The sequence below is a fragment of the Petaurus breviceps genome, unplaced genomic scaffold, assembly GCF_028583685.1.
Source record: "Petaurus breviceps papuanus isolate PSGF00001 unplaced genomic scaffold, PetGlider_PUasm1.0 227, whole genome shotgun sequence".
Classification (NCBI taxonomy): Eukaryota; Metazoa; Chordata; class Mammalia; order Diprotodontia; family Petauridae; genus Petaurus; species Petaurus breviceps.
Genome location: NW_027185896.1, coordinates 12,249,235 through 12,268,983, shown reverse-complemented (window position 1 = coordinate 12,268,983; position 19,749 = coordinate 12,249,235). Strand labels below are relative to the sequence as shown.

The window sequence follows — 19,749 nt, the reverse complement described above, 5'->3', positions numbered from 1 at the left end:
CATTAATGCTTTTGATCACCAGATTTCCCCACCACCACCACCAAAGACCCAGGAGCAGCAGAAAGGGATAAGGCAAAGACCAAAGACCACAACAACAGCAATGAAAAGAACAGCAAGAGAACACTATGTAACTATGAGACCAAGTTCGTCCCCAAAGAAGAGATAAGGAAATGCACCTCTTTCTTCTTTGCAGAAGTGGGGGACTATGGGTACAGAATACTGCATTTGCTGTCAGACTTAAATGGTGTGGTTTTGCTGAACTTTATTTTTTTTATTGGTGACAAGGGATGACTATGTAAGGCAGTGAGGGAGAGATATATTTGAAAATGAAGGTGAGAAAAAATGAAAGATATTAATTTTAAAAATATTTTAAAAGAAAAGGAGAGAAATAAATAAGCAAGCCTGTGGGAATTCCAGCTAGATGGGAAGCTGCCAGGCCAGTTTCTGTGGCTCTCATACTCTCCTTATCCTGGTTCCTCTACATCCCGTATAAATACTCCCATCCCAGTCTCCCCAACCCTACCCTCTGTCAGACCCGAAAGGATGCCCCTGGTCTAGTTCCCATCCAGACATCACACCACCCCCCCCTGGATTCCACAAGCCCCTCATCAGCACCATTCCCTCTTCATTCTTGGCCAAATGAATCCCCAATACCAGACAAATACAAATCTCTTCCCAGCCCTAAGATGTTCCCCATCCCCTCTATACTGTCCTCCCTACCCTTAGCTCCCAACATCTCCTCGCATAGACACAAAGCAGGACACCCTTGAAAACAGCAGCTTTAATGATTCCAAGACATACCCCAATCTGGGACCAAAGAGGTGGAGTGGAGCCCATGAGGGAGCTCCCCCTGCCCATGTCCCCTTGTCCTTGACCTGGGTCAGCACCATCAGAGCCAGCAGCGAAACAGGGGCCAGACAGACAGAGAGACAGTCCATTGGAGGTCAGCTCTGTTAGCACCACCTGCCTTTGTCCCCCCACTCATTTAGGCCTGGAGGACAGAGGCAGGAACTGAGGGGGGAGGCAGAATTCTGGAAGGAAGTGGACCAGGTAGACCCCTCAGCCCTTTCACTAGATACAGTTTCACGGATACTGACAAACATACACATACACACCCAAGTAGCACCAAGTTCCCATCGGGCCCTATCTGAGGGAGATAAAAGGTGGGGGGTAGGGGCCAGGCCCCTCTACAGCCCCCAGTGACTCCCCCAGGGGTCAGTACTCACTCCCCTTCAGTAGGGGGGGCAGGGACCAGTGCCCAGGGACCCAGGCACTCTGTCCATTCCGACACCTCAGTTCTGGGAGACAGGGGGAGCACCTAGGGAAGATGAGAAGGAAGATGACTGAGCTGGCCTCTTGGGACCCTTTGCCACCCTCTCCAGCAGCTCCTAGCATATCACTGAAAACCCTGCTCCTCTTCCAGAAAACTTCCCCTGAATAACTCCACCCTGCCTGGACTAGGCCTTTACAGCTTAAAGACAGCCTTCCCCTGCCTCCCCATCCCAGACCAGGGGCTCCATGAGGGCCATGTCTGACCCATCAATCAAACATTTCTTCTGACTGTACATGGTTGTTTGCATGTTGTCCCCTCCACTGGACTGTCAGCTCTTAGGGGCTGGCACTGCCTTTTTGTATTGTTTTTGTCCCTCTTTGTATGCCCTTGGTTTAGGACAGAGCCTGGCACAGAGTAGGAACTTAATATGAATTGACTGACTCCTCCATCAGAGTGGAGACTCCCCTAAAGCCAGGACACATCTCCCTCTCAGACCAGGGGCTCTCCAAGGGAAGAAATTGTGTCCCTCTCCATCAAACCAGGGGCTCCCTGAGGGCAGGGGCCAAGACACCCCCTCAGACCAGGGGCTCCCCTAGGACAGGGGCCAAGCATCCCCTCAGACTGGGGCTCCCCTAGGACAGGGGCCAAGCATTCCCTCAGACCGGGGCTCCCCAAGGACAGGGGCCAAGCATCCCCTCAGACCAGGGGCTCCCCAAGAGCAGGGATTTTTGGAGAGATCATCCAGACATACCTGGGCCTCCATGGAGTAGACATTGTCGTTCACAGTCCTCACGGGAACTGAAGCGGTTGGCATTGCCCTCACAGCCACCAAATACAAAGGGCTGACAGCCCCTGCCAGGGCGGTGATACCATCGTAGGGTATAATTGGAGCAAGAGCCTTCATCCATGGGCAGAGAGCACAAACCTGAGGTGGAGGCCAATGGGAGGAGTTGAGTGGGAGGAGGTGGGGGAGCCTCTGGATCCGAGGCTCGGGGGTGGTTCTAGGGGGTGCAGGGTCTCACCATCACCAGCAGCCCAAGGTTCCTCAGTAGCATCACCCTCCATGTACTCATAGTCCTCCATGGAGTACTCATCATCCTCTGGAGGTCCCGGGCCTGGGGAAAGGAGGACCAGGACCCGGACTTTAGGACCTGGGTTCACCCTACTCCAGCCACCTCAGGGATGGCCTCTGCAGGAAGCCTCGCTGACCACCCATCCCTCCCCATCCTTGCATCACCAACATATCAGGTGTTTGGTGCCCCTGCTCCCTCCCTGGACCCAGGCCAGACGTGGCTCTCGAGCTGCTTCCTAAAGACTCACCTTCCTCTTCAGCATGGGAGAGCCTCAACACAGGTACCGGGTGGGGCCAGGGGCCAGGGCCTGCAGTATCTGCAGAGTAACTGGGAAGGGGTCCTAGGAGGGAAGACCACCATGCATCATGGGCACAGGAACCCAGCCAGCCACTCTTCTACCTTGGACAGAGGGTCCAAGGGGCCAGGGGTCCAAAGGTGAGTCCACAGAATTTGTGGGGTTTGGGGTCACAGGTTTGAGAGAGGTTAAAGGGGAGAGTCAAGTTCAGAGGGAAGACTGAGGTTAGAGGGGTATAAATGGAGATCAAAGGTGAGGGGCTAGCTAGAAGTGAGAAAATCAAGAATGAGGAGATGAGGGTGAGTGAGGAAAAAGGATTAAAAGTCAAAAGGAATGAGCAGGGCTTAGAAGTGAGGGACAAAGGCATGATCCCAGATGTGAGGCTTACTTGATCCTGACGAGATAAACTGACCCCCACAGGCTGGAGGAGACAGAAAGAGAAGGACATGCATTTACTTCCTGAGTCAGGCCTTGTCTCCTTCCCCCCAGCCCCCAAATTACACACAGGGAACCCCAGGCCCCTGACACTTGGTGGGAGGGGGAGAGGAAGAATGGACCCTTGTCACACAACCCAGGGGTTCTCTCTCCTCCTTCCCCCATGCCTCCTCACCGCAATGCTGACTCATCTCTTGTCTGATGAAGCTCCTTATGTCAGATGCCTGAAGGGGCACAGAGCTCACTTAGCCCACTCCAAGGAGGGAGAGGGTCTGCCCTTCCCCTGCTCCATCCTCTTGTCCTCCTCCCCACACCTCTGAAAGTGGAAGGGGTGCCACTCACCGTCATAGATGGCTCCCCCTTCTCTCCTCGGGGGCCCATAGGACCTGGGCTTCCCTGCAAGAGACAGGTCACCAAGCACTTAAGTGCCCGCTGTATACAGAGCCCTGTGCTGAGCTGGGAGAGGGACCAAGTTAGCTAGGTCCTTGCCCTTCTAATGGGATGACACCAACATATACTATAATACCCAACATAGCATAACCAGTGCACTAATTATAAAACAAAGTGCTCTGCAGGACGGAGGGGGAAGGCCATTAACAAGAGGGGAGAAATCCATGTAGGCTTCCTGGAGAAGGATGGCTAGGAATTCAGCAGTTGTACAGGAGGAAGGGTCTAACAGTGAGACTGTGAGGCTAGAGAGGAGGGCACACGGGTGAGACGCCACAGGAGATAGAAACCCCAGGACTCAGAAACCATTTTGAAGGGAGAGGGAAGAGCCAAAGTGGACCCCACAGTTACAGACATGAGAAAAAGGATGAATGAAGGTGGCACACACAGGGAGGAAGAGGTTTGGAGAAGCATGATATGCCCTCCTTCCCTGGGGGCCCTAAGAGGCCTGGCAGCCCCAGCTCAAGCTGAGAAAGAATGAGAAATGAGCCTAGCCCACCTCCCCATGACCCAGAGTGTGCAGGGCACCCCCCAAATGGAAGCAAAGCCCCCTAGATGTGTAATGAATAATGAATTGGCTACCCCCTCCACTCCCAAAGAGAAGCAAACCATTTAATTGCATTAATTTAATTTAATTGCAATTAAAGTAATAAAAGTAGACCTTCAAGTGTCCCCGAAACTCTCCCAACAACCCACAACCTTCCCTCAGAAGCCCAGACTCACCTGCTCCCCTTGCTCTCCTGGGATTCCAGGGACCCCTCTGGCACCAACCACACTCTCCCCAGGGGGGCCCCTCTCCCCCTGCAGGAGGCAATGAAGAGGGGAAATGATGAGCCAGAGGCTCCAACACTCCCTTCCTCCCTTTAAAAACAAAATCTCTTTTCTTTGACTGAGAGAGAAGGTGCTGCTAAGGGTCTGGCTGGTGTGCCCACAGCCAAGAGCTCCAAGATTGAGAATTAGGGACACAAGACAAAGGCCACAGACAGGATGACAGGGGAGTTACTCACCTTCTGCCCCTGAATGCCCTCAGGACCTTTAGGGCCGATGCTGCCCGGAGGCCCAAGGGGTCCAGGGGCTCCATCGCTGCCCCTGGGGCCTTGGATCCCCCCAACACCAGGAGCCCCCTGGGGGAGAAAGGAGTAATGATAATGAAGACAATGAAGATGGAGAATAACAGCAGCAGTTAACACTTGGAGAAGCAGCCTGTGGTGGTAGGTGGCTACAGAAGTCCAGGATTCAAATCCTGCCTCCGGTACCTACTGACTGTGTGAATGTGGGACAAGTCCCTTGATGTCTTGGCGAATCAGGCACCTCTCTAAGACTAAGGAACGTCTCACATTGGCCATCTGCACCAAGAAAGTTACAGGCCCCCACTAAAGTGTAAGCTCTCTGAGGGCAAGGACTGTCTTTTGCCTCTTTTTATATACTCAGTGCTTACCACAATGGTTGGCACATAGTAGGTGCTTTAAAAATGTTGACAGATTGACTGAAATTCAGATGAAAACAAAGACTCATATTTATGTATCAAGAAGTTTGCAAGGCCTTCCACATAAATTATCTCTAAGCTTCACAACAACTCTATCCCCTTTTTACAGATGAAGAAACTGAGGCTCCAAGGTTACATGCCTTGTCCAAATTCCCACAGCTAATGTCAGGGATGGGATTTGAACCCAGGAATTCCAAACTCCCTCCCAAGTTCAGCACTCTATCCACTAGGCCACACTGACAATTAAAGTAATAAGAGTAGACATTTCTATCATCCTTGAAAGTTGACAGTGTTTTCCATGTATCACCTCACCCGATTCTCACACCCTCTAGGGAGGTGCCATTATTAGTCTCCATTTTAGAGATGAGTAATTAGACTCAGAGAGGTCAAGGTCAGGGCCAGCTACCCTTGTACCAGTAATTGGGGAAAGAATAAAATATCATTTTAAAAAATAGAATTTCTAATTTCTTGCACCAGCTTCAGCCAGAAGGTTTACAGGCTGCTCTGATATGGAACCATGACTTTTTCTTTTACTTACCCGCTCCCCTTTCTCACCCTGGTCACCCTTGGGTCCTTGCTGACCATCAAAACCTCGATCACCCTAGGGGAGAGAATGGTAAGTCTCCCCTTCCCCTACCCCCATCGTCCTCCAATTCTAGCATTATCTCCTGCATACCACCAGATCCCCATCCCCTCCAGTCCCCTAATTCCACCCCTTTCCCCACCAAAGGGGATATCTACACTCACACACACACCCCCAGCAGCCTGGCAGGTCTTAGTCTCAGATTCTACCACCAGAGAGAGCAGAGAGGTTGTCCCCCCTCCAACTTCATACCTTAGGACCAATCAAACCTTCCTTTCCTGGGTGCCCCGACAGGCCTGGAAGCCCCATCTCCCCCTGAAAAGGAATAAGATATGGGTCAATCCCCATTTGCCCCCACAACCCAGATGTGAGCAAGGCCCCTCCTCAGATGTGAGCAAAGCCCCCTAGATATAGTGATCCTTTCTTCTCCCTTTAAATGTGAATCCACTTCCTCCAGATGTGATGGAAGGCTCCCCAGCTGTGTTTGCCCCTAGCTACCCCCACGCCCCTCACCATCTCTCCTTTCCGTCCAGGGAGTCCAGGCCGTCCATGGAGACCTGCTTCTCCCTAAGGGTGGAAGAAGACAAAAAAAAAATGAAGGAGGAGAGGGGCAATTCAGTCATCTGATGAAGAAGTGGCCCAGTCTGACTCCACCATCCCATGAAAGAGAGCCCATCTTCCTAACATCACCTAGTGTCTTCCCCAGGATGTTCCTTACCTTGTCCCCTTTCTCTCCATCTTGGCCACAGGCCCCTTTCAGGCCCCGATCTCCCTGTAGGACAGATGCTGATGAGCCCAAATTCTGGCCCCCTTCATCACCAGTCCCATCTCCCACCACCTCAACCCTGGCCCACTATTCTTCTTGAGCTGAAAACAAGCCTAGAGATCTATCTAGTTCTTTTTGTTTTTATTTTTTTTCCAATTTATTTATTTATTTTTAGTTTTCAACATTCATTTCTACAAGATTTTGAGTTATAAATTTTCTCCCCATCTTTCCCCTACCCTCACCCCAAGATAGCGAGCCTACTGAATACCCCTTCCCCCAATCTGCTCCCTCTTACATCCTGCCCCATCCCAACCCATCTAGTTCTACCCCCCTTATTTTTCAGGGCTAGAAACTGATGTCAAGAAAGAAGTTACTAATCTGTAGCCACAAGACAAACTAATGGTAGAACCCAGGGGGCAGGTCCCGGAATTCTGGAGCCAGGACTCTGCACTGTACCACACCAACTCCTTCCCATCCCCCCCACCCCCAACCCCAACCTCATGTCCCATCCTTCCTGGACACAGCTCCCATCCCCTGCACCTACCTTGGGACCTCGAGGGCCCATAAATCCTGGTTCTCCCTTCCCTCCATGGGCACCAGGAGCACCATCCTTCCCAGAGAGGCCCTGAGGGGAGGAGAGTGAGGGTCTCAAAGAAGGCCATGGAGCACATGCATGGACAGGGGCTGGGATCAAATGGAAGGTAGATTAAGAATAGGGAAGGGTCCTAGTAGGCAAGAGTCATAGTCAGCATGGGCTATGGATGGAGAAATCTTAGATGGGGGCTCAAACTCACCAACGCCCCGGGGATTCCTGGGTCACCAGTCTCGCCCTATGGGAAAAAGACAGTCAGAGTGGGGTGGGAGATGGGGCATGTAGAATCCCAGGAGGCTTCTGGGAATCAAGACTGCACAGAAAGTCATGGCACCACCCACAGCTGGCACATGGAACCCCTGAAGTTAGAGGCAATCAGGCTAAGACCTGGTCAGTGCCACACACACTAGCATATGCTGGGGGGTAACCCAGAGAGGACATTCACATAACCCAAACACAGTTGTAGAACACACACAATACACGCAGCTAACTATAAAGGTAGATCCTGTAAAAACGTAGAGAATGCATAAGGCGGGTGGAACACATACATGCAAGCAACATATGCCTTTGGACTAGACTACGTCCTCACCTTCTGCCCCGTGGGGCCTCGAACACCCTGGGAACCAGGAGAGCCTTTGTCTCCCAGTTCTCCCTTCACACCCTGCAGAAATTGGGGTAGAGAAAGTGTCAAGAGAATACCATCATAGACTTAGAGTTGGAAGATAACCAAAAGTCCTCAAGTTCAACCCTCTCCCTCATCTTACAGATGAGGAAAATGAGGAACCAAGAGTGACTTTCCCCAGGGTCATTGAACTAGGAAGTATTTGAGCTAGAATTTGAACTCAGGTCTTCCTGAATCCAGTCCAGCATCCTATCACTCCACCAAGATGCTTCTGGAGAATACCACCATTCTGCTCCCTTCCCCCACCCCTGCCCGACCTTCTGGTCCAACCACTATCCTCACCTTTTCCCCAGGAAGGCCAATCTCCCCCCTGGCTCCTTTGTCACCATCTAAGCCTCTCAGGCCTCGGTCACCCTGAATTAGGAAAGGTAAGGAACAGTAATAGGAAAAAAAAATGTATTTTTCCATCTGCAAAATGTTATTTTCCTTAGGGAAACTCTCCAGGATCAGTCCCAACAAACATCAATAAGTCCTTCCTTCTCAGCCCAAAATGAAAAGTGAAGATGAAATACGTTGGAACATTTTGCTGCCTAACTTCTCCATTCCTTAGATTCTACATTGGGAATTGGCCAGACCCTACCCTGCCTACTTAGAGAACCCAGGTATCTGGAGACCACGGCAGGTTGGGGAGAGGGCAAGGATCTTCCAGGAAGCATGCCACTCAGAGAAACCTTCCCCCATTCCCTCCTCATAGCCACCCCATTTCTCCCCTTCCCAACTCACTGTATCTCCCTTGGGGCCTCGAGGCCCAGGAGGCCCCTCGATCACAGCTGTATCACCCTGACAGGGAAGGAGAGGGAGAGAGAGAGCCATGAGTCATGGATATTCCCCCTTCCATCTGCCGTCTCCTTCCTTCCGCCCATGGCCTCCTCCTTGCATACTCCCCTCCGCCCTTCCCCATCTTACCTTGTCACCCTTCAGTCCAGGGGCTCCTGAATCACCCTGCCAGAAGAAGGGGAGGAAAGGGGGAGAGGAGAGGGGGAAGATGTGTACCCAGTCCAGGACCATTGAGTTTTATAAGAAGACTTGAAGATGGACAAAAGCTTAGAGATCACCTAATCTGACCCTTTCATTTTTCAGATGAGGAAACTAGACCCGGAGAGTGCAAGAAATCTCCCCAAGATCCCACAGTTCTGGGAGAGAAGGATGGGTTGAGGATCTCTCCCTTAGCACCCCCCCCTCTCAGACACCTCCCCTGTTCACAGTCTCTAGACTCCAGCCCTCACACAGGGGTGCTTCCTGCACATACACACGTACATATACATGCATGCTGCTCGGGGCCTGGCCCCATCCTATCCACACATACTCACCTTGTCCCCTCGTTCCCCCCGATTCCCTGGAGGGCCCTATGGGAGGAGAAATGGGAGCAGAATTAATGAAGTCATCTGGGGAAGAGGGGTGGGAAAGTGGGAAGGCATTCAGGGTGGAGATACCCAGCCTGGGCTCTCATGGAGTCATGGGTAAATCTCTTTGGTCCCCACGTCCCAAGGACAACACTACATGAAAAGCCCTAGGTTGGCCAGAGTAACCCATCGATGGCACTGACCCAGACCCTGTTTTCAAGATGCTTATGATCTAACGAGGGAAAGGACAAGAACGAAAATAACTGATGCCAGCAAGTGAAGCCAGGACAAGAGGGAGGCTCCAGCAAAATGCTATGAGAATGTGGAGGAGCAGAAATCCCTTGGATGGGCTAGGGTGCCAGGTTCAGGAGCAGTCAAATGCCCACTCAAACGTGCTTCTCTCTAATAATGGGTATTATCTCCCTGCTGCTCTAGAAGGGCAGGGACTGTGACTGAAGCAAACTTTTACCTCCCCACCCTCTAGCAATAGGTTCTGCATACAGTAGGTGCCTAATAAATCCTGAATGAAGTATGCAGTATGCTCCAACACTTACCGCAGGGCCTCTGTCTCCCTCCAGACCAGGACGGCCATTTTCACCCTGAAGGAGAAGTCAGGTTTCACAGGAATGTAGGGGTGTCAGAGTAAGGGCAGCAAGAGTTTGGGGAATAAGGAAGTGGGGTGAGGCTAAGGGTACATGGAGTGACCTTCCCCACCTCCCAGGCTAGGCACCTGGTCACTGCTATGGAGACTCCCATACTCAAAGGCATACATACCCGGATGCCGGGATCCCCTCTCTCTCCTCGGGCTCCTGGCTGCCCCACTCCAGCATCTCCCTGATAAAGAGGTGGATGAGCTGGCTAGCTCTAGCCGGAGGGGTGAGGGGTGTGGGGAGGGAGGGGCCGAGGACCAGGCTCCCCCTCCCTCCACACCTCTCTTCCCTGCTTTCTCCAAGTCTCTCCCTCAGTCCTCCCCTCCTACCTTGTCTCCTTTGGGTCCAGAGGCTCCAGGTGGTCCCTGTGAACAGACAGAAAAATGTGAAGAGGAGGAGAATGGGAGAGGACGCAGGACTTGTGATGATGGAGGTTTGGTCCTCCTGCTCTCTGGGGAAGGATAACGTCCCTCAGCTGGGCAAGGTCAGGAGGGCCCTGGGAAAAGACATCCATGGGAATGAGCCAAGGAACATAGAGACGCTCAGATAACTGGATGTGGAGCATTCACACACATAGACACTCAGATACATCGAGGCTAGGACTCACCCCTGCCCCAGCTGGTCCCGGGAGCCCAGGAGGCCCTGAGGCCCCTTCTTTCCCAGAGGGCCCCATCAAGCCCTGTAGGAGAAATGAGAGCATGAGGGAGCTAGGTCCCCATATAGAATAAAATAAGGTAGGGGGGTGGGGTTCACAGTCAGACTCTCCCAATCAGAAATGTAGAGAGCTTACAGAGCCCTCTGTTAAGCCCACACCTCCCAAGCTACAACATAGCTCTGACCCTGTCCTTCCTGGGCTAAGAAGCCATCAGGGTTCCCCACTGACTACAGGACAAGGTCCAAACACCCTGGCTTAGATAAAGGCCCTGATGAACCCTCCTGCTGCCCCATCAGCACCTAAGCTGAGCACTGGTCAGACTAGACTATACGCTGTCAGCCACTGCCCCCCACCACACACACACACAGACTCAGACACACTCTTACACAATGTACTCACACACTTACACTCACACAGTCACACACACACAGAAACACACAGACACATTCTCATACACATACACACAGACAAAATACAAACACACTCACAGACACATAAACACACACACACACACACACACACACACACACACACCCCTGATTCCCTCCTTCTCTTGCATTGTCTTATGATTACAACAAATATAGGTATCACAAGATTATTTAAAAGTTCAAGGGTTGCAGGTTGACAGGGCTGTTCTAAGGGGATCTCTGACACTATCCTTCATGCTCTAACCCCTCCTCCTTAGGAAGTCTTAGCTGACCGCTCCATTCCCCCAGACTGTGCTCCCTGGGGGCAGACCTCAGACTGGTCTGCTCCTCTCAGCTGAGTCTCCCTTGGTCTGTAAATTCTCTACAGTAGTGCCTTGTTTCTGCTTCTCTTCAGTCTCTCCAGAAAGGAGAGGCTCACTACAGATGTGCAGTCTGGGTGACTGATCCCCTGGGGAGCCTCTCCTGTTCCACCCACCCCACAGGCCCCCTTACCCTCTCTCCAGGAAGGCCTGGCTGCCCAGGCTCTCCTCTGGGGCCTGCATGGCCAGGGAATCCCACAACGCCTGGTGTCCCTGGGGGTCCAGGAGGGCCTGGAGGGCCTAAGTCTCCCTAAAATAAAAAGAGAGAGGACCAGATCATAAGTCAGTGTCCCCTTTATTCATCCTCCCTCCGCTTGGTCCCTATCCACACTCCCAGGTCATAAATCATAGGATTAGAACTAGAAGGGTCACAAGAGATACTAGGCCAATCCTTTCTACCAGGGAGGAAACTAAATCCCATGCAGGAAATAAGACTTGTCCAAATCACAGAATTCACAATCTGCTGGTTCTCCAGCCCCTGCCCCCACCCCCACCCTGCTGTTTTCCATCCTCTTAGGATCCCCATCCTCTTATGCCCCATTTCTCTTGCCCCCAACCCCTCCCCAAGGGGGTCTTCTTCTTTATCCCAAAACTGCCAGCCTGAGCTGGGGAGTGGGACACTCTCACCTTCAGGCCTGGGGGCCCATCTGATCCAGGGGGACCCTGGACCCCAATCCCCATGGAGCCCTAAAGGGAAAAAGTGAGGTTAACTCTGGGGCCTTGGGGGAATCTAAGAAACCCCCATGATAGCCCCAGTCCCACGCCCAACAGCACCCCAGCAAAGACCCCATAGGGGAGCACAGAGTCCCAGGGGCTGGGGAGAGTCACAGGCTGAGAAGGGGAAGAGAGGAGGGGAGCCGAGCTGGAAAGATGGAATTGGGAAGCAAATGTACATAGGGGCTGGAGGTCAGGCATGCTCACCTTTTCACCTCTGAGTCCTGTGGCCCCTTTCCGGCCCTGAGAAAGAGAAACACATGGACTGGAAAGCTCTAGTAAGCAAACTTGGACACGTGTGCTCAGATGTGGGGACACAGGCGTGTATGTGCTCAGACACACGTGTGTATACATAATATATTATATGTATATATTACATAAAGGTACATTGCCCCCCAGGATGTGTTCGCATATGGATACCTTTTTATACACCTGAGCCAGTCCAGGTGTGTACATTCATTCATGTTCTTAGATGTGTTCTCCCCTTGTCGCCTCCCCCCCAACTTACATCCTCTCCAGGATCTCCAGGTTCCCCAGGTTGTCCGGCTTCACCCTGTACGGAGGGACAAGAGGATATGAGGGTCTCAGAGCCTGGGCTCCCCTTCTTCTCCAGAGCTAGGAACCCTGTCCTCCTCCTCCCTCCCACCTTGGAGAGAGGAGTCCAGTCCTCACCTTCTCTCCTCGAGGCCCAGGAAGTCCTCTGTCCCCTTTGGATCCCTGCAGAGACGGGGTCAGAGAACAGAGGTCAACAGGATAAGCTCAGGGGCGAGTCATTGACTGGGGGTGGAATCATGAAGGGTGAGAAGGCTCACAATGACTACTCTGGGGTGGGCATGAAAGGCCACAGATCGCCATCCTTGGGTGATCACAAGGGTCAATACAGATACTCTGGGGAAGTCACTGAGCAGAAGTCATGCATTCACTCTAGGGGTGATCCCAAGGGTTAAGATGGTTATCCTAGGGCCTTATAGAGGTCACCGATTAAGGTATTGAAGAGACACACTCACAGGTTCTCCTACTAGGTCCCCAGCAAGGCCTCCAGGGGCTCCCTGAGAACCAAGAGAACAGAATCAGGAGTGGGGAAGGGGAGGCCCCAAAGAGAAGGGTCTTCTTCACCCTCCAGGACCCAGAATCACTTCCCCACCTGGACTCTTCACCTCACCCACATCTTCATCCCATTCCCTCCCCCAGGACCAAGCCCTGACTCACTCACCTTCTCGCCCTTTATACCAGGGGGCCCGACCACAGCCTGGGAGGGGAGAGAGACACGACTGAGTGAAGCTCCTGGGGGGAAACTGTCACCTCCTCATCCACACCACTGTCCCCTCATTGGGGGCACAACAGGGAGGGGGCTAATTTTTACTTCTTGAAGGTTTCCTGTAGAATGGGAGGATAACCCTGCCCTCCATAAGAACAGAAGCTAAAGGCATATCCTTAGGGTCACACACAGTTTATGTTGTTGTTTCTGTGATCATGGAATTTAGAGTAGGAAAGGGGCATAATTTAATGCCCCCTTTTATACAGATGGGGAAACTGAGGCTGAGAGAGTGGTGACTTAAAGTCATAAGTCCAGTAAATGTCAGAACCTAGATTCGGACCCACCTCCCCGGACTCCAGACCTGAGTCTCTCTAGATTGCAGTTTACAACAGGCTTTACAGACAGACACATGTGTTTCTCACTTTATCTTCACAACAGCTCGTGACATTTTTGATCACGTTCACTTTACAGAGGAAGAAATCACGGCCCAGAGAGGTCACTGACTTGCCCAAGGTTACTAGGCTAGTTACTGAGCAAGCTGGAGCTGGAGGTCGGGTCTTCTGGCTCCTGATTCTGGGACTTGAACGGTCTGGGCTCAGAGCAATGACTGGGGCGGAAGGAGTGCAGGGGGAGGGCTGAGGGGCAAAAGGGCGGGGCCACATTGTCCAGTTACCTGTCCTGGGAGTCCTGCAGCTCCGGGCTCCCCCTTGGGTCCAACAGGGCCAGGCAGGCCAGGCAGCCCCTGCCCCAGGAGAACAGTAGAGAGGCTGACCTCTGGCCACCCTCTCAATCCTCTGCCTCCATCCTTTTCCCCCCTCCCTGCCCTACCCCAGCTCTCTCAGTTCATCCCTCTGGCCCCTCTTCTTGCTCTCCGTGATGTCACCTTCCCAGTCTGCAAACTTACAGGGACACCAGGAGCTCCCCTCTCTCCATCTTTGCCATCCCGTCCTGTCACTCCAGGCTTTCCTGTCTCCCCCTAAGAGAAAGACATTATGAGTCACCACCATCTGTCACCATCCTTCCCTATCCCTCCCTTTATAACTAATATCCCCATTCCAAAAAATAAAATTTTAAAAATATATAATATCCCCATGCCTTATCCAAAGACTCACCACTTGGCCTGGTAAACCCGGTGCCCCCTGTGGGCCCTAGGGGGTAAAGAGAGGAAAATATTAAACATGATGGGAAGGAGGAAAGGAGGCCATGAGAACAGGACAAGGACTGAAAAGGAGAAACTCCCAGGGGCAGGGCTGGGGTTAGACAGAGCCTGGGAAGCTGGTACAGAGCCCTAGGGTGTCCCCCCAAACCAAGGTAGACATAGCCACTCACCACAAGGCCAGAGGAACCTGGGGGGCCAGGCAGACCCACAGCCCCCGGGGGGCCAGGCAGGCCCTACATGAAGACACAGACAGTCAAAGAAACAGAGGTCAAAGTTTGTCAGAGGGAATAACCTTCCCAACACCCCCACTCCCCCCAGGCAGGGTCTGAGACCCCACTTTGGGACCTCATCAGGAGACAAAAAGATCAGGAAAAACAGTAATACCCACCCCCTACCCATAACTCCCTTGCACTGACCCGAGGTGACCAACCCTGATGACACCCTAAAGGTAGGAGTCACTCACCCGCCCAGGCGATCCAGGCTCACCAGGCTCCCCCTGCAAACAATCCAAGTAATCTCATGGAGTTGTAAACACAACCTAGGGCTCCCACAGATCATAACATTCCTCTCCAAGGTCCCTTTTGCCCCACAGGGATCAATCTTTACATCCCTCCAGTTGCCACCTGTCTAATGTCTTCTTTGTCTAAACTAGTACACATCCCCCCTAAGAAGTGTGTTCCCCACTGCTCCCACCAGATTCCTTTCCATCTCCTCTGGGGTACTCTGCCCCCAGGACAGAACCCTGCGCTTCCCCACCGGGCCTCCTAGACCAGAGGACCTAGTCACACATAGTATCCCAAAACACCTTTCACTGACCTTCAAGCCCGATGGGCCCTGGGGTCCTGCGGGGCCAGCAAGTCCCTGGGGAGAAGATTCAAAGTAAATGTCAGAGGTCAAGGGGCAGGGTGGACAAGTCAAGATTAGTCAAACCTTGGGGCCTCCTCCCAGTACAAGCTCACAATAAGAGGCCAGTCCTGACTCCAAATGCATCTCTACTAACCCCATTCTAACAGGCTGCTTCTCAGAACCTTTGGCCCATCATGTCCCTGGCTTCCCCCATGACAATCTCAGGCTCCCTGCCATATCGTCCTGGGACCTCCAGCCCCTCCACAAGCTCTGGTCAGGCAGCCCCAGGCAGCCTCCCTATGGCCACTGGGGCCAGGTGGGCTTGGAGCCAACTCAGATCTGTGATATCATTATGACTACCTGGGCACAGCCCTCCCTCCCCCCAAGGCCCAGGACTCTGTGACCCACTTTTCACTGACTCTTCTGCCCTCCAAGAGTATAAAGAGAGATAGGTAATATTATGTAGAAGGGGGTACTTATTAGGAAACTGAGAGCCATGGACTGGGGCTGTAGGTAGGTCACCAACAATACCCCCCTTCACTCAGTGGGGTCACCAGGGAGTGACAGGGTCTCCATCCCTGCAACCCTGACCTGACAGTTCTGCTGGTTTTTGGGAAGCACCAATTCTTACCACAGACCTTCTGTTCTCCTCCCTCCCCATTTCACATAAAGGAGAAGAAAAAAAAAAACACCTCCCATAACATGGCCCCAGGGGTATTACAATTCCTCACTTACTGGGGCACCATTTGGTCCTGGGTCCCCATGGTTGCCCTGGGGAGAAGGAAGAAGTCTGATGAGAAAGGCCCAGTGCCAGTACCCCCACAACCTCCTCACCCAAAGTCCTGCTTGAACTAAACAGATGGAGAAACTGAGGTATCCTGATTTACAAGACCAGGAAGTCCTTGTAGTGAAAGAAGGACCCCAAGAAGGAGGTTGGGGACACAATCAAGAGAAAGAGACAAATCAATGAGGTTTCTAGGGGCTAGGAACAGAGGAGAAAGCCTGGAAGTGGGAAGCAAGGGAGTTCCTGGGGGAGCAGGAACAGAAAGGATCCCAGGGAACATGGATGAGCAATTAGGTCCCCAGGGTGATAGAACAGGGGCATCCCCTGGAGGTGAGGGGAGCCCCCTGGAAAGTAAAGATCAGGTAGATGTGTGGGGGTTACTCACTGTTGGACCTGGGGCTCCTCTTGCACCTTGAGGACCCTAGAAGGAGAATGGATGAGATGAGGATTTCCTCTACAAGCCCATAAAAGTTGGGTGACATTGCCCTATGACTCTCTAGTGGAAGTCAACCATGACTGTAGCCACAGATCTTTGGTATTGTGAAAAAGGTCTGGGCAGCTAATGCTGAGGGTGCAAGCAGCCCCAAGACTTGGCGTAACACTCCCAGGAAGGATAGTGGATACAGCACTGGACATAGGGTCAAGAAAACCTGGGTCACAGGTTTGTGACCTGCCTATGATACCTACTTGTGTCCCCAAAACACTTAAACTTTCTGAGTCTCAGTTTTTATAATTGATGACCCCATTATTTATAATCAAAGGATACAATTATAATCCTCCCTTGACCACTCTCTTCCATCCCATCTTGCCTATACCCCAATCACCTAACAATGAAGGAAAACCAGGGACCAGGTATTCCAAAGGCCAAGTACTACTGCACTTGGAAGGTATGTTGAGCTAACTGCCCCTAGACCCACATCACTTGGATCCAAAGCCTGATGTTGGGAAAGGAGTCTATAGCTTAGCAAGGGAACAGAATTATTCACCCATTCCACCCTCGAGAAGTCATAGGGCATTACACTAGAACTGTGAGCTAACCCACGTTCTTTTTACCAGTCCCCACTCACTGGCTTTCCTTCTGGTCCCGATGGTCCGCGCTCTCCAGAAGGGCCCTAAAGAGAACAATATTAACCCTGAAGAGCCCAGGGAGAGGCTTTTCCTTCCCCCAACCTCCAAGCTCCAGGGCATGGACCCTAGGGTGTCCTAAGAATGGATAACAACACGTCCACCTCCACCATTGCTGCCCCAGGGACCAAACTGGGGTTAGTCCCTAGCTAACAAGGTCTCTGTTCATGCAGTCTCATGTGCATTACAGTTCATGTGGGCCCTACACAAACACACCATACTAGTTACACAAAATTATCTCACACACATATTAGCTTACATACATGTAGTCTCCCCCACATGGCCTTATGCACATAGGAATATATACATACACAATCCTGTGTCTACATGCAATCCCTATGTGTCCCTACATACACAGAGCCCACCCACACAGGGCTGAGTTCCTACATTATGTCGATTTACTCACAAAGTTTCCCACATGAAGTTCCATGCACGTATGCACTCTTTCCCATGGCCCACAGACACACAGTCCTGTTGTCCCCATGAAGGGCCATGCAAGGCTCCACACAAACACAGACTCCCACCCATGCAGGCCAGTGCCCAATGAAGCCAATTCATGCTCACCGGGCTGCCATCTCGACCTTTCTCTCCAACCTCTCCGCGGTCACCCTTGGCTCCATTTTCTCCCTGCAATTCAGACATCAGGCACTAAACCTTGATGGCCTTAGCCTCAGGACAGGGTGTAGCCCCTCACTCTTCAAGGAGGAACCCAAGGGTATTTATTTATTCACATTTGATCCATAATAAGCACTGGTAAGTCCTGTGATGACCAGGAAGGTTGGATCCCTTTTTGGGGAGGGGAGGGATTTGTCTCTCAAGAAGATAAACCATCTTCTCCCTAATATCTTCCCCAACGAACCAGAGAAGCTACTTTGGGACTAAGACAAAAGAGCCCCCTCAGCTGCTGAGGGAACCCCAGGGGTGGCTCTCACCTTGTCTCCTTTGGGGCCTCGATCACCATCTCTACCTGGCTCACCCTAATGGAGAAGTCATCTATCAGACATCTGGATGACCTGACCCCCAACCTCTCCCATCCCCCTTCAGCCCTCATCAAATGCCTACCCAATTCACCCCCAGGACAAGAAGAAAAGGAGGAGGAAAAAGAGGAAGAGGAGGAGGAGGAAGAAAAAAAGATTTCACTTCAATTGTACTCTAAGGTGCAGAAGGAGACATTTCTGGATACGGCCACTGTGTGGATCTGCTTATTTGCAGAGAGAATTTTCCTCTGTTTTCACAGGGGAAAGGTTGCAATAGTGATGCTAAAAAGGGCTGCTGAAATATTTTTAAATACACAAAAGAGAGCAGAAGGAAGCACAGAAAACCAAAACTGCTTTGGAAGTTACATGCTGAATTTACTATAAGCTTCTTTTAAAAAGAAAGCAGTATAAAGCTGAGATTTGTAGTTTTATAGCCAATCCTCTTTTTATATTCTCATATGAGGATGTTCATGTTAGGGCGTGTTTAAGTTCAGAATATTAAAACAGCACAAATATCGAATGCACCTTAAGCTTCACAAAGTATTTTCCCCACAACAATCCCATATATATAAGTATCATTATCCTCATTTTACAGATGATGAAAACTGAGGATCCAAGAGAGAAAATGTCCTGACCATGGTGACATACCCAGTAAATGGAAGACCTGGGATTTGAACCAAGGTCTCTTGAGTGTTCTTTCCCCTACACCATACTGGGGGAGGGGGCACAGTGAAGCTGGGTTTTGCTCAAAGAGAAGGGAAAAAAAGTAAAGGGAAGGGAAGAGAAGGGAAGGAAAGGAGGCTCAGGCCCCAGATTCTCTATGTCCCTTGTAAACAAGTTTAGGAAAGGCAGCAGTGAAACTGTGTAGGGGAATGAGGGACTCAGGACTGGAACTGATTAGTAACAATCCTGCCCTTAGCTGGATTAATTGACTGACCTTAGCTCCCCTGATCCCAGGGACACCTGGTTCTCCAGGGACTCCAGGAACTATCCCGTCGACATCAACCTAGAAAAAGAAAATGAGGCTGGGAGGCCTAAGTAAGAATGGTAGTGAGAGGCAATGCAGGGAGAGTCTATAATGAACAGAATGGGTACTATCATCAATGCCCCTAAGGGTGTCAAAAGGTTAATCAATAGATGGCATTTCTACCTGCTGTATGGTAAAGAGTCTAAGAGCTGGGGTACCCTGATCAGAAAGCCATGAATCACCCAACCATGTTGATGGGAAGCAGTGGCAGTGCCCAGGATATGAACCAGCAGGGAAATTCTGTCCTCAAGCCACTGAGAATAACAATGTCCCAGTGAGAAACTAGGAATAGAATTGGGAGCTAGAAGGGACTTTGGTGCTCATCTGGTCTAACGCCTTCATTTTATGGATAAGCCCAAGGTCCTTCAAGGGCTACATGGGAGAGACAGGAACAGAACTCAGATTCTGTGACTCCCTCCATCCCAGGGACCAAGGGAAAAGTCTAGGGGTTTTTCTCCTAAATGGAGCCTGCTTAGGTAGGGCCACCTGATGGGTCAGCAGGACAGGGAGGACATCAGAAGACATCTGGGGGTGCCTCACCTTTGGCCCAGGGAGTCCAGGGGGGCCTTGTAACCCATCTCTGCCCTGTGGATGAGATAAAGAGTCAATCCTCTGCCCCCTCCTCCTCCCACTGCAGGAGCTCCTGGGAGGGAGCCCCTTGGATTCTTTAGACTCTCCACCCTACTCACCTGTTCACCACGCTCCCCCTTCTCTCCACGTTCACCCTGAAAAAGCAATTAATATTGTGGGGATTGTGTCAAGCATTAGCCCTTCCCTCCCCAGTCCTCCGCC

The 19,749-nt window shown here is 51.6% G+C and overlaps 1 protein-coding gene across 1 annotated transcript in view; it reads right to left on the bottom strand.

Annotated features, from left to right (window-relative positions):
* Positions 1 to 763: 763 nt before the first annotated feature.
* The window catches only part of COL7A1 (collagen type VII alpha 1 chain), a 58,379-nt gene continuing 39,393 nt past the window's right edge, over positions 764 to 19,749 (bottom strand). Inside the window, exons 75-119 of the mRNA XM_069095788.1 lie at positions 19,647 to 19,682; positions 19,498 to 19,542; positions 18,868 to 18,936; positions 17,886 to 17,930; positions 17,518 to 17,580; positions 16,896 to 16,940; positions 16,214 to 16,249; positions 15,780 to 15,815; positions 15,015 to 15,059; positions 14,662 to 14,694; positions 14,369 to 14,431; positions 14,152 to 14,187; positions 13,944 to 14,015; positions 13,713 to 13,781; positions 12,995 to 13,030; positions 12,789 to 12,830; positions 12,454 to 12,498; positions 12,290 to 12,334; positions 11,989 to 12,024; positions 11,695 to 11,754; positions 11,201 to 11,317; positions 10,233 to 10,304; positions 9,955 to 9,990; positions 9,750 to 9,809; positions 9,530 to 9,574; positions 8,943 to 8,978; positions 8,539 to 8,574; positions 8,356 to 8,412; positions 7,915 to 7,986; positions 7,540 to 7,611; positions 7,153 to 7,188; positions 6,903 to 6,983; positions 6,311 to 6,364; positions 6,106 to 6,159; positions 5,845 to 5,907; positions 5,548 to 5,610; positions 4,531 to 4,647; positions 4,247 to 4,324; positions 3,419 to 3,472; positions 3,252 to 3,300; positions 3,030 to 3,062; positions 2,594 to 2,686; positions 2,296 to 2,388; positions 2,025 to 2,198; positions 764 to 1,318 (exon numbers count right to left, since the gene is read on the bottom strand). Coding sequence (XP_068951889.1) covers positions 1,293 to 1,318; positions 2,025 to 2,198; positions 2,296 to 2,388; positions 2,594 to 2,686; positions 3,030 to 3,062; positions 3,252 to 3,300; positions 3,419 to 3,472; positions 4,247 to 4,324; positions 4,531 to 4,647; positions 5,548 to 5,610; positions 5,845 to 5,907; positions 6,106 to 6,159; positions 6,311 to 6,364; positions 6,903 to 6,983; positions 7,153 to 7,188; positions 7,540 to 7,611; positions 7,915 to 7,986; positions 8,356 to 8,412; positions 8,539 to 8,574; positions 8,943 to 8,978; positions 9,530 to 9,574; positions 9,750 to 9,809; positions 9,955 to 9,990; positions 10,233 to 10,304; positions 11,201 to 11,317; positions 11,695 to 11,754; positions 11,989 to 12,024; positions 12,290 to 12,334; positions 12,454 to 12,498; positions 12,789 to 12,830; positions 12,995 to 13,030; positions 13,713 to 13,781; positions 13,944 to 14,015; positions 14,152 to 14,187; positions 14,369 to 14,431; positions 14,662 to 14,694; positions 15,015 to 15,059; positions 15,780 to 15,815; positions 16,214 to 16,249; positions 16,896 to 16,940; positions 17,518 to 17,580; positions 17,886 to 17,930; positions 18,868 to 18,936; positions 19,498 to 19,542; positions 19,647 to 19,682 — 2,628 coding nt within the window. The 3' untranslated portion in view covers positions 764 to 1,292. The remainder of the gene's footprint in view (positions 1,319 to 2,024; positions 2,199 to 2,295; positions 2,389 to 2,593; positions 2,687 to 3,029; positions 3,063 to 3,251; positions 3,301 to 3,418; positions 3,473 to 4,246; positions 4,325 to 4,530; positions 4,648 to 5,547; positions 5,611 to 5,844; positions 5,908 to 6,105; positions 6,160 to 6,310; positions 6,365 to 6,902; positions 6,984 to 7,152; positions 7,189 to 7,539; positions 7,612 to 7,914; positions 7,987 to 8,355; positions 8,413 to 8,538; positions 8,575 to 8,942; positions 8,979 to 9,529; positions 9,575 to 9,749; positions 9,810 to 9,954; positions 9,991 to 10,232; positions 10,305 to 11,200; positions 11,318 to 11,694; positions 11,755 to 11,988; positions 12,025 to 12,289; positions 12,335 to 12,453; positions 12,499 to 12,788; positions 12,831 to 12,994; positions 13,031 to 13,712; positions 13,782 to 13,943; positions 14,016 to 14,151; positions 14,188 to 14,368; positions 14,432 to 14,661; positions 14,695 to 15,014; positions 15,060 to 15,779; positions 15,816 to 16,213; positions 16,250 to 16,895; positions 16,941 to 17,517; positions 17,581 to 17,885; positions 17,931 to 18,867; positions 18,937 to 19,497; positions 19,543 to 19,646; positions 19,683 to 19,749) is intronic.